Raw genomic sequence first — 12,562 nt, forward strand, 5'->3', positions numbered from 1 at the left:
ATGGAGAGAACATTAGAACACAGATTAAAATAAAGAATGAGTGATGTTAAAGCTGGATACTATGCTAGAGATTATCAACAGCAGATATTTACCTTTTTCGGAGTGAATTTTTCCACTTTTTCAGTACTTCTGGGTTGAGAGCATCTTCAACATTCTTCATTTTCTCTTCATCAGGAAGAATGAAAAGTGCTGCAGCATTGCCCTGATACTTCAACTCTACAACTGTGCAGAAAAGCTCCTTGTCTTGGAAAATACGGGTGTAAAATTCATACAGCTGCATCATGGGAACTTCAACAACCTTGTCTTTACTCACAAAAAATTTATCCTTTGTAGTGACATATGGATTGAATGGTGTTTGCCATTTAGCTTAAGAAAGGGAAGAAAAGATATAGGAAAATATTGTACATGAGAGTCATTTTATAGTAGTTATCTACAGACAGGGCAAGCTGAACTGGATACCTCTAAATCAGGGGCTCTTAATTTTTGTATGTGTCATGAATCCTTTTGGCAAAAGACCAGTGAAGCCTGAATAATATTTTGTTGCCTACATTTATAATTTAAGAAAATGCTAAAATTAGGTTAAAAGTCAATGGAAATGATGTACATTTTTTAAATCCAATTTAATGAAACCCCTGAGATCTCTCCAAGGACCCCTGGACTCAAATTTAGAATCCCTGCCCTAAATTGTAGACTCACAACTTTTTTTTTTTAGCTAGGATCCTGAAAAAAAAATCATTTAAACTACTCCCTCCCCTTTCCTCATGACATCATTTTCCTGCTCCACAGTTCTTGTTGGCATGGGACAGAAGAAATTTAGACAAGGAATATGAAAAAAAAAGAGAGAGAAAAAAAACCCAGAATCTTGTCCCAAAGGATCATGGGATCATAGATTTAGACAGTAAAAGAGCCCTAGAATTACTCTAGTATGGCACCATCTTTTTACTGATGAGGTAGATGAGCTTCATGCAGGTTAAATGACCAAACTCTACAAGGCATTCAAGTGCAGAGCCAGGGTTTAAACCTCAATTCTTTTGAGACATCCGGAGCTCCTTCCCCTTGGCCATGCTGCCTTTCTGGAGATGCTGGAGAATATGGAGACACTGAAGCAAATGATAATGGACTTGGAGCTGCAAGAGACCTCAGAAGCCATCTGGTCCAGCCACCTCATTTTACAAAATCTGGTCTATTTTGTCAGAGGTCACTTCAATTACAGGTCAGTCAACTGAATGAAATTAAGTAACGGGATGTGTAGAGAAAGGAACAGGGAGTGAGCTTATGGGTAGAAAATGAGAATCAAAACTGAAATTGAACCTGGAAAGATAAGTGGATCTAAGATAAGGAGAATAAGAGAATAAGTATTTATTAAGCACCTACTACATGCCAGGCACTGTGCTAGACACTTTACAAACATTCCATCATTTAATTCTTAGGAAAACTCTGTGAGGTAGGTGTTAATGTTATCTCCATTTTATAACTGAGGAAATTGAGTCAGAAAGAAGTTAAGTAGCCAGAGACCAGAACTAGGATCAATGGGTGAAAGTTATAGAACTTGAGTTTGGTTTGAAGTAACAACAACAAAATCTTTCTGATGATCAGATATACAATAGTGTAATGAGCTGCTTTGGCAGGTAGTGAGTTCACTATCATAAGCAATATTCCAGTAGACACTTATTGATTACTTGTTCTAAATGTTGTGCAGAGAAGTCATGCTTCATGAACTTGAAGAGATCTAAGCCTCCTTCCACTTTTTCAATTCTGTAATTGGCCTGGTGCTCTCCAAGTTCAGTGTTGACCTTTATGTGCTACCACCCCCATCCTGGTCCAGCAAAGTTTTGGAGAGCAGTGAGGTTAAATGGAAGATTATTAGTAAGAAGACCTGAATCTGAGCCCATAAACCACCACTTTGTAACAATGTGACTGAGCAAGTCATTTCTCCTCAGTGGGCTACAGTTTCTTCTGTAATGTAGGAATGATAATCCCTATCCTGTCTCTTTAGGATGGGCATTTTTTAGTTAACAGTAGAGCTAATAAATCCATATTACTCTATAAATGTTAGCTAAATTACTCCCCCAGTCCTTGAAAATCTCTTGCCTACCACCAACACTGTCCCTGACATTACCTTATAGCCAGAACAAGTTTTAGCCACAACTAGTCTTTGGCAATTCTGTGGGCACAGTGTTTGCAGGATCTCTGTGACTAACTAAATTGTTATCTCTAAACTATAGTAAAGACTAAAGAGTTGAAAACCCTTGACCTGAAGCAGCCTGCCAGGATAGGTTGGCTTTGCGGCTGGGGAATTCTGCCAAAGCAACCTCCCTTCTGTCAGAACAATTGCTGGTCATGTAGCCAGACCCCACAGCAAGAACTCTACCCAAAGAAGGAGAACTCCAAGTGTATCCTAGGGATGCAGGATGACCTTAGTGGAGTGATATTTTGAAATCTAATTAATGCAATAACCAATCATGGTTTCAAAACATTAACAGCAAAGCAGGCTTCCCTCCTCTCTTCAGGGGGCTGGTGGCATGTAGACATGGCACGAGGAATATTCTGTAAGTCATGGCCAATGTATTCATATGCTTTGCTTAACTTCTTTTTACAAAGGAAATTCTCTTGATGGCAAGAGAGTCATTGGGAAGAATCAGTGATTTTTTAAAAGAGCACCAATAACATATTTTTAAAGAAATGTTTTTCCATAGCCATTATAGCATACAAAATGTAATGGATCAGCAAAAAGGTGAAACTACCTTATCTACTGAGACACAGATAGATAGACAGGTTCAGGGAGTGAATTCAGGGTTCACTCTACTTTTAGAAGGACTGCAGACAGTATTGGTTGGCCTCACCAAAGAGGCTAACCCATAGAAGCAACTGCAAACTGTAATTTTGGTTTCTAGTTGGGATCGTCCCAGAAAGAAGGGAGTAGCCTGAGTAAATAATGAGAACCAGACTACTCTGGTTCATAGGCCAATTGTACCTCCCACAATAAATTAATGTCTTGGTTTTCTCATCTAATTCATTCTTTTTCATATGAGCTTGGGTAGCATGAGTCAAGAATCCCAGAGATTAGTTACTCTTGACTGAGTCAACCCAAAGAACTTGTGATCAGACTTTGAGGAATTTGACATGATTCTGGAAGCCTAGTGCCACCATCAGTCTCTTTCTCTTCCTATATGCTTTACTTTCTGCTGCCAACAATCTGTCACTTTAATGGTTTGGGATACAGAGTATGGACTGGTTGGTAGATGCCTTCCCAAAACAGAAAAGCCATGAAGTGGGAGTTAGGAGACTTGTGATGTCATTCTTAATTCACTATGTGATTCTAGGCCACTCATTTGCCCTTCCAATGTCTCAATTTCCTTATCTGCAAAATGAGGATAATTCCTGTCTTTACACATTCAATGCCAGGCACTACCTAACTCACAAGACTGTTGTAAGGATCACAGAAGATAATGTGCTAGAAGTTCCTTTTAAATCCATAAAGTCTACTGCAATGTGATATCATAATGTAATATTATCATCACTAATCAGTCAAGGGTCATTTAAACTCTTCCTGCCAAGTACTATGTCAAGTACTGGAGATAAAGAGAAAGGCAAAAACAGTCCCCGTCCTCAAAGACTTCACATTCTAATATGGGGAACAACACGGGAGCTACTAAGTACGTACAAGTCGGTTGCTCAATATCCTTCATTCTTGAAGAGAACCAAAATGACACTTCAATGTCAGGGACAAAGTACAATGTGTCCAACTATATGAGTAGATGGATGGTAATCTCAGAAGAGAAGGCACAAACAGCTACAGAGACTGGGAAAGGCCTCTTGCAGAAGGTGGGATTTGAGCTGGGTCTTGAAGAAAGTCAGAGAAGTCAGGAGGTAAGAGGTGAGGAAGGAGAGTATTACAGGTATGGGGAACAAGCCAGGGCACAGGCTTCAATTAGGAGAGGGAGTATCCTGGGTAAGGAACACTAAGTAGGCCAGATTAGCTGAATTTTAGAGTGTGTGGAGAGGAGTCAAATGTAAGAAGACTGGAAAGGTCGGAAGGGAAGAGATTGTGAAGGACTTCAAATGTGATATAGAGTATTAGTCCAACACATCATTACTAGTATTATGAGTCTCTCTCTGCCCGTTCTCATCCTTCATTCTCATTCTGCCTTTACTGTCTCAATTGACATGAGTTTTAAGCATTGGAATTGAGCCGAGGAATACATTTCCATGACTGCTACTAATAAATCAGATAGGCAGAAATAAGTGGACTTCTGCAGTTCGTTCACCTGCAAGTCCTAGAACTTCAATACTTTGGGAAACATAGTGTCGCATGGACATGGGGGAATGCACAGGTACATTTGGAGGCTGACTGTGTGACTGTGGGAACCCAAGAAATGCTACAGGAATGGTTTTTAGTTTTTTTACACATAAGATTTTATACATGAATCCAATCTCAATACTGAGGAATGGCCTAGGAATAAATAATCAGAGCAGAGGTAAATATCGAACTTGACTGATCACATCAAAGGAGTCAGAAATCATATTCTTTCACTTGAAATGTGTTAACAATCCTAAAGATACATGATATACAATGGAGAAGATGCACAATTCAAAACTACAAAAGAATAACAGTCTTTCATGAACAGTTATTATCCTCATTTTACAGATGAGGAAATTAAGACAGGGAAAGGTCAAATGAAAGGCTTAGGACTACACAGTGAGTCAGGGATGACAGGATGACATCACAAGTCTCCTAAATCCCAGATCCTGGCTCTTTTCTTTTGGGAAGGCTTCTTCCCACCAGTCCATATTGTGCAGCCCAAACCATTAAAGTAGCAGATTGGTGGCAGCAGAAAGTTTATGAAACAAACACATAGACACCTACATGGCTAGGTTGAAGGAGAAATAATGATGGAACAGTGATAGATGTGAGCGGGGCCAAGCAGGGAAGAAAATTTGGGTAAAAAGAGGAAGAGTTGGGGCAAGTGCTCTCTGAGAAAAAGAGTAGGAGAAGAGAAAAGATAGGGTGTCATGAAACAAGCCTGAAAATATCAAGGCACAGTTTACGGTCTGGAAGTCAAGAGAGAAGATTTTTAGTTCCATCTCTGCCATAAACTAACTCATTCCTAGAATACACTCCCAATTCCATATCTTCAATTCCATATCTTAGACTCTCTAGAGTCTAAGTCTTTTCAAAACTCAATTCAAGTACTACCTTCTGTTTTCATTTTTTTTGTTTCTTTGTTTTTGGGGGCGGGGCTAGGCAATGGGGTTGAGTGACTTGCCCAGAGTCACACAGCTAATAAGTGTCAAGTGTCTGAGGTCATATTTGAACTCAGTTCCTCCCAACTCCAGAGCTGGTGCTCTATCCACTGAGTCACCTAGCTGCCCCTAAGTACTACTTTCTGCATGAGGAATTTTCTGATCTTTTTGCTGCTAGTATTACTTCCTAAAATTATCTTGTATTTATTTTGTATGTATTATATATACATATATGTGTGTATACATACATACATACATATATATTCATTTATTTACTAATTTATTAATTCATTCATTTCTTTAAATTCATTTTGTTTTCCCTGAAAGGATTTAAGCTCCTTGAGCCTAATACAATAAATGGCATTGATAAATGCTTTTAAATAGATTGATTGACCTCCTCCACTTCTAACATTTCATTTTCTATAGCTATAAGAATATAATGGAATGGAAAGATGATAATAATCTTTCCAGCTGTAACATAGATTCTAAATTCTAACATTTACATCCTATGATTCTATTGCCCCTTCCAGTTTGGAAATGTTCTAGTTCTATGACTCTGAAGCCCTTGCTAACTCGAACATTCTATTGGTCTCAATTGACCAAAATAAACTGTTTCCAAGTTCCCATGCCCAGGGAGGGATGTGTCCATGCTATCTTCATCAATTGAATGTAAGTTCCTTGAGCACAGGAGCTTTTTCTCTTTGTATGCTAGCACCTACAGCTCCTAAGACAGAGCAGATGCTGAAGAAATGCTGATGGATGCTGCTGTAGCTACACCATAAGCAATCTTGGAATTAAACTAAACTGGGAAACACAAGCTGTAATTTGTTAAACTGAGACAGAAAAACAATTCTTCCTATCTGGGTGTGGTCCATTTTTTCCATACCCAAATTCTAACAACTAACTGAAGAAAGCACATTGGCCTTACAAGTGGTTTGCATAATCATATAGTTGGCTAAGCCAATACACAAATAGCCTGTGGTGCTGCACCATACCCTTTATTGGTGAGGAACTGGCAGTATTTACTGAATGTTAAAATGTTTATCTTTTATGAATCCAGATTCTAGAAAACCCCAGGGAGGAATCATGGAAGATCAGAGGTATGGTATAAGGAAAGACTGTTGGATTTCATGTAAGGAGATTGGAGATTCATGTAAGCTGTAAGGGAAAAAAGAGGGGATGATAATATTCACACATCTTCACATACACCTTGGGTAGGTGCTATAGATGTACAAAAAGCTGGAAACAGGGTTAATAGAAGACATTGGATCACATTTGGGAAATTCTTCCATGCTTCTAATGATTGGAATCTCTTAAATCCCATTTATATCCTACTGATGATAACATACGTAAATAATGAACAATCATGATCCCGAAGAGTTACTATTTCAGGTGACCAAATGGTAGACAGCAATAAGCTGCAGCAAGATTTGTACCTGAGAGAGAACATAAAATACATGAATGAGTGCATGCACTGCCAGAAAGGGAAATGAGGTTGTCATGTCGTGAGAGGGAAAATTAATAGAGAGAAAAGCCAGTGCTACTCTAACAACCACAACATAGCCATTAAAAAAAGCCTTTAACCCATAGGATGGGTCTATGGAAAATCTACGGAAAGACATGAACAAGAATTGCATAGAATCAAGAAGTATGGAAGGGTTGTGATCTGTACCAAAGAGAAAGTACCATGTCCTAGATTCCGAATCCAGAAGTGGGACTTATGATACAGGATGATAGTGAGAAAAATGCATTGAATACTTAAAATTATGTATAATTGTGAGTTATAATTATTGCCAGAAAAGTAAATAAAAGTGAAGTACCAGTGGCCAATCATCTCAAGGTTTCCAGTGAGCTATAAACCAGAAGAACAGAAAATTGGTAGGAGGGATTTTGAATTGGAAAGAAAGTAAGTTTATTTTTGCTGGAAGCACCATTGGCTAATGAAAAGTGATCATTGTGGTCCAGGCTTCATGGGTTTTGGCCATATACATCCAGAGAGAAGATTGTCCTGATGTCATCCTATAGCAGTAGGTGGAGAAGTCACCCAATAGGGCAGAACCAGTTGTCGTAAGCAACAAGTAGATAGATTTACTTCAAGAAAACCCACCAGAATAGGACAGGTCAAAGAAAAAAGAGAATTTCAAGGGACTGGAGTCATGCAAAGCTCCAGGGTGGTATAGGAAGCGCGAGGTAAAGAGGAGGAATTTTTTAAAGCTGGGTAGTGAGGGACTTCCTGCACAGGGATATAAAGGCTTCTGGGGACTTGTAGTCACAAAGGCTTAAGGTTGAGGAAGATGACTTCAAACATTTTGCAAGTAATATGAATCCCAGGAAGTCTACTCTTAAGAAAGTGAGAAGGGAAAGAAAAAAAAAATGTCTTGACAGAATTCTGGTCTCCTATCACTTTTAATACAAATTGACAATACAGATTAGCCTTACCAAATGGAGCCTAAATCAGATGGGAACCTAGAGCATAATCCAAAACCCAATCCAGATGGGACTGAGTCAGCTGTCTAGGAGGACAAGATCTGGAGAGGAGTTCATTCCATTCAAGAAAGAGGGAACTACAAAAGACTAATTCCTTGTATGTTTGTATCAAGGTCCAGAATCAACACATAACTTAACACCTTACAAACATCTTCTCTGTTCATTCTCATGACCCCTTCTGTGTTTCCTCTCTATTACACCTAGGATCATATCTAAAGTCCTGTGTCTGGCATGTAAAACTTCTCACAACCTGGTCCCTTCCTTCCTTTCTAGTCTTCTTACAATTCATTCCCCTTTCTGCACCCTACAATCCATCTCCACTGACCTTCGTGCTGTCTCTTGTTTAATGTCTCATTGCCCATTTCCATGTCTTTGCACTGGGCATCCCCCATGCCTGGAATCTTCTCACTCCTCACCTCTTTCTTTTAGTTTCCCTGGCTTCCTCCAAGACTCAGCTCAAATCCCACCTTCTGCAGGAAGCCCTTCTCAGTTCTCTCAGCTATTAATGACTTTCTCAGCTCATCTTTCACTTATTCTGTATAAATCTTTTATGCACATAGTTTTGTTTTGTTTTTCATGTGATTTCCTCCATTCCAAGCTAAATTCCTTGAGGACAAGGACTGTTTTGGACTTCCTTTATATTTTCAGTGATTAAAACAATGCCTGGCACATAATAAGTATTTAATGAACTCTTGTTGACCAATTGACCTATATATAGCCTGGAAGAGTAAGCACTGGGAGAAAGTTTGAGTCTTAGCTCTGGCACTCATTTCATGTGTCACCTGGGGCAAGTCCCTTTCCCTTACAGAGCCTATGTAGATGGTCTATCTATAAGGTTTCTTCCAGCCTTAATATTCTATGATCCCATGGTTACAACAAAAAAACAAAATGAGAATCTACAAGAATCACTGTATGTTAATTGTCAAGGCATCAAGCAGAAGTGGAGGGAAAACTAAATCCTCTTTACTTTTTTTTTTCCAATTGATCATAGATGTGAGAGCTCATGCAGTTCAACTCCCTTACTTTACAAAAACAACAATGACAAAACAAAAACCCAGGCTCAATAAGGAAAGTGACTAGTCCAGAGCCACTGAGAGATTCAAACCCAGTTCCTGTAAATCTAAATCCAGTAGTTTTGATCATGAGGACCCTAGGCCAAGAGGAAAGGTGATAGAAGCAAGAAGCTAGTAGGAGACTCCAGTGGAGCAAACCTTGGAGGCTTGCCTGTGAGAAAATGTGTGAGCTCATGGGCCCAACAGTCTTATAATTTTTTTTCCCTTGAGAATAAACCATCCAAATGAACCCATAATTCTTACCTTTTAAGACTATGTAATTCACAAGAATCATTACTGTGTTTTCATCAAGTCTGTCAAAAAAATCCGTGATTTTCCCTTTGGTTTGCTTCTTTACATAATCATTGATCTGTTCTGTTGCCAAATTAGAGTTCTGGAAGTTAGCAGGGAAAACTTCTGTTGAATATAGAAACATGCTGTCTTCCCGGAACTTCTCTAGCAGTTCCAAACTTTTGTTGATAAACAAGGCATTGCCTGTGGTTAGTTGGAACATCTTATTTGGGTGATTGAGGGAGCGTATGAGCTGCTGAAAGCCTCTGTGGATTTCAGCCTCTGGGGTCTCTGTCAAGTTGAATCTCAGGCCCTCTAGGATCTGAGTCTGGGTGGTTTCTCCAGCCCCCAGAGACAGGAGGGCAAAGGCAGTTGATATACTCAGGGGAGAGAAAAGGACATTTTTGTCGGGGTTTTTTGAAACAAGCAACTTGAATAGATCAAACGCAAATTCATTGCTTCTGTTGCGTAGTATAGAAAAATCTGAATTTATCCATTGCTCCTCCTGGATCTGGTCACCAGTCTGAGCTTTCTCTGGGTTGGGGTAACACAGCCCAGTGACACAGAATACAGCCACGAGCAATCCCAAAATATAAGCAGGCTGCATTCTTCCAACCTCTAATCTGTGGAAAGGAAGGATTACTAAAGTTATTACTTGCAAAATGCTAAGCAGGACTGGACTTGGGCAGCTAGGTGGTACAGTGGATAGAGCAGGGGTGAGGAACCTGCAGCCTCGAAGCCACAAGTGGCTCTCTAGTTCCTCAAATTTGGATTCAGTCAAAGGGCCACACTTGAGGACCTAGAGGGACACGTGGCTTTGAGGCCACAGGTTCCCCACCTCTGGGGTAGAGTGTTGAGCATGGAGTCAGGAAGACTCATCTTCCAGAGTTCAAATCTGGCCTCAGACACTTACCAGCTGTATGACTCTGGACAAGTCACTTAACTCTGTTTGCCTCAGTTTCCTCATCCATAAAATGTGCTGGAGAAGAGACTCTTGTCATTATCAGTCCTTTATTTACTCTCAGGGTCAGAGATAGCTGTAGAAAAAAACTGTAAAGTTTGTCTTTGGTCCCTGCCCATGAACTCCTTTTCCTCCTTCCTTGTTCTCTTTTCAATCCTCTCATTTCCCCACACACCGGCAACTCCCTCACCTCCCTATATAATATCTCATTGCTACTAATACCTACTAAGATATTAACTGATAACTGAAGCTTGGCTTAGTGCATGACCTTTCCCCACTGAGATATGTGCATTTAAATCAGGGTTACTCAAAGACAAAAAGCCTTTGCAGACTCAAAGGAATTGATTGATCATTCCTTGGTACTGATGGGGTGGTTTAAGACAATGATGGGATATTTCAAATCATAATCTATTCCTAAAAATACATGAAAGATTGGATGGATACAGAGGGGACCTTAGAACCAAGGTCATCTCATCTTCTTATGTTATAGATAAGGAAGAAACTGATGCTCAGAAAAGTGATGACTTGTGATCACACAGATACTTCATCATAGACCTAGAATTAGAAGGATCTTTCATCTAATTTAATCTACTTTAATATAGAAAGGGACTTTGTTGTTATTGTTCAGTCTTCGTGACCCCATGGACCATACTGTCCATGAGATTTTCTTGGCAAAGACACTGGAGCAATTTGTGTTTCCTTCTCCGGTGGATTAAGGTAAACAGAGGTTAAGCGACTTGCCGAAGATCACACAGCTAGTAAGTGTCTGAGGCTGAATTCAAACTCAGGTCTTCCTGACTCCAGGCCCTGTGCTCTATCTACTGAGTCATCTAGCTTCTTGAAAGAAATATAGGGACCTTAGGTATGATATAATTCATTCCTTTCACTTAGCAGTTGAGGAAACTGAGGCATAGAGACAGGAGAGGACTTACCCAAGGTCACACAGTGAGCTAGTGAAAAAGCAAAGATTAAAATCCAGGTCTTCTGATTCCTTGTTATTTCTTATATACCCCCTCCTCCTAGGCACTTGCCTTTGATTTGTTCATTCCCAAGAAACTGATCAATTCCCAGGAGAACAAAAAAGTTCTAGTATCATAGAAATGCAACTCAGTGCTTTATATTCAATCAAATAATATATAAGCAAGCATCTATTAAGTACAAGGGTATAGTGATAAGTGTTTTAACAACCAGCTGTCCCAGAAAACAAAACTTGTGCTCATGACACACTTTGAAGTTTGATCTGCATTATTACCATTTTTTCTATCGCTTTCTTTACTTTAGACAATTGACAAAAATAAATAAATAAATAAACCAAGCTCTGATTTGTAGCTGGTATAGATTTCCAAGGGCTAAATGCTCACATTGAAAATGTAACAGCTGGTTCTCCCAAACTCAGCACACCTGGATTAAGTGCCGACCGTGTGTCAGGCACTATGCTAGTTTCTGGGGACAGAAAAGTAAAAACACAACAGCTTTGTGTCTCAAATATCAGTGAAGTAGTCTATCCTTACCTCCTCTTTAATGTAAGGCACCTACTATAGGGAAGTGAGAGAAAACTTTGTCTTCACCTCCAGGCTAATGACAATGAAAATTCTAAATGAGCTTGTGTATTTTAAAATATATTGTCCTTTTACATCACAGAGATGATTCAGTTCTCCACCTCCTCAAAAAAAGTCATCAGTAGGGGGCCAGTGTAATTGAAAAAAAAAAAAAGGTCGAGACATTGAAAATCATCTTGCCATCCTGTGCTTACAAAATCAGGTTACTTTGGCATAGGCGAGCCCTCAGTAAATCACAGACGTTAAAGAAGTCAGAACTGGAAGGAATTTTAGAATATAGAATGTTTGAAAACTAAATACAGACTGTTAGAAATTGAAGGCACCTAAACCAAAGAACGTCAGAATTGACAAGACCTTGGAGTATATAATGTCAGACCTGAAAGCTAGATAGACCTTTAGATCATTATACTTATTCTTATTTCCATATCACTGTATGGTTTACAAAGCATTTCCCTCAAAACAACCCCAATAAGGTAGGAAAAGCAACTATTAGTATGCACATTTTATGGATGAGAAAACTGAGGCACAGAGTTACACAGCTAGAAAATTACCCTGCTTTTCTGCCATGATGGCTTCCCTTCTAGTTCGTGGCAGAGCTGAAATGAGAAGATAGGTTTTTGGTTGAATGAATTCCTAGGGTGTACTGGAAAGAGTCCTGGAGTTAATCAAAGGACCTTGAATTTGAATCATGATTCTACTACTTAAATCTGTGTAAATTTAGGCAAGTCCCTTTCCAACTGTTGGCCTCAGTTTCTCCATCAGCAAAATGCATTTAATATTCTCTGATTCTATTAGCCAAATATCAAAGAGCAAAGAGATTTATTTACCTTAGCAGAGAACATTGAAAGAGAAAAACATTACTTACCACTCACTCCCAAAGTAAACCGAGCTGCTCACTTTGCTCACTGTCAATCTCCACTCTTATTTGTCACTAGAAAGAGCTCCTCCCCCAGTTTAGTAAGCAGAAA

At 39.3% G+C, this 12,562-nt stretch overlaps 1 protein-coding gene across 1 annotated transcript in view; it reads right to left on the reverse strand.

Moving 5' to 3' along the window:
- The window catches only part of LOC114039017 (alpha-1-antichymotrypsin-like), a 29,298-nt gene extending 16,736 nt beyond the window's left edge, over positions 1–12,562 (reverse strand). Inside the window, exons 1-3 of the mRNA XM_027856591.1 lie at positions 12,460–12,562; positions 9,048–9,697; positions 93–366 (exon numbers count right to left, since the gene is read on the reverse strand). Of these exons, the coding sequence (XP_027712392.1) occupies positions 93–366; positions 9,048–9,681 (908 nt within the window). The 5' untranslated portion in view covers positions 9,682–9,697; positions 12,460–12,562. The remainder of the gene's footprint in view (positions 1–92; positions 367–9,047; positions 9,698–12,459) is intronic.

The sequence above is a fragment of the Vombatus ursinus genome, unplaced genomic scaffold (genome assembly GCF_900497805.2).
Source record: "Vombatus ursinus unplaced genomic scaffold, bare-nosed wombat genome assembly UNPS02011572.1, whole genome shotgun sequence".
NCBI classification, from domain to species: domain Eukaryota; kingdom Metazoa; phylum Chordata; class Mammalia; order Diprotodontia; family Vombatidae; genus Vombatus; species Vombatus ursinus.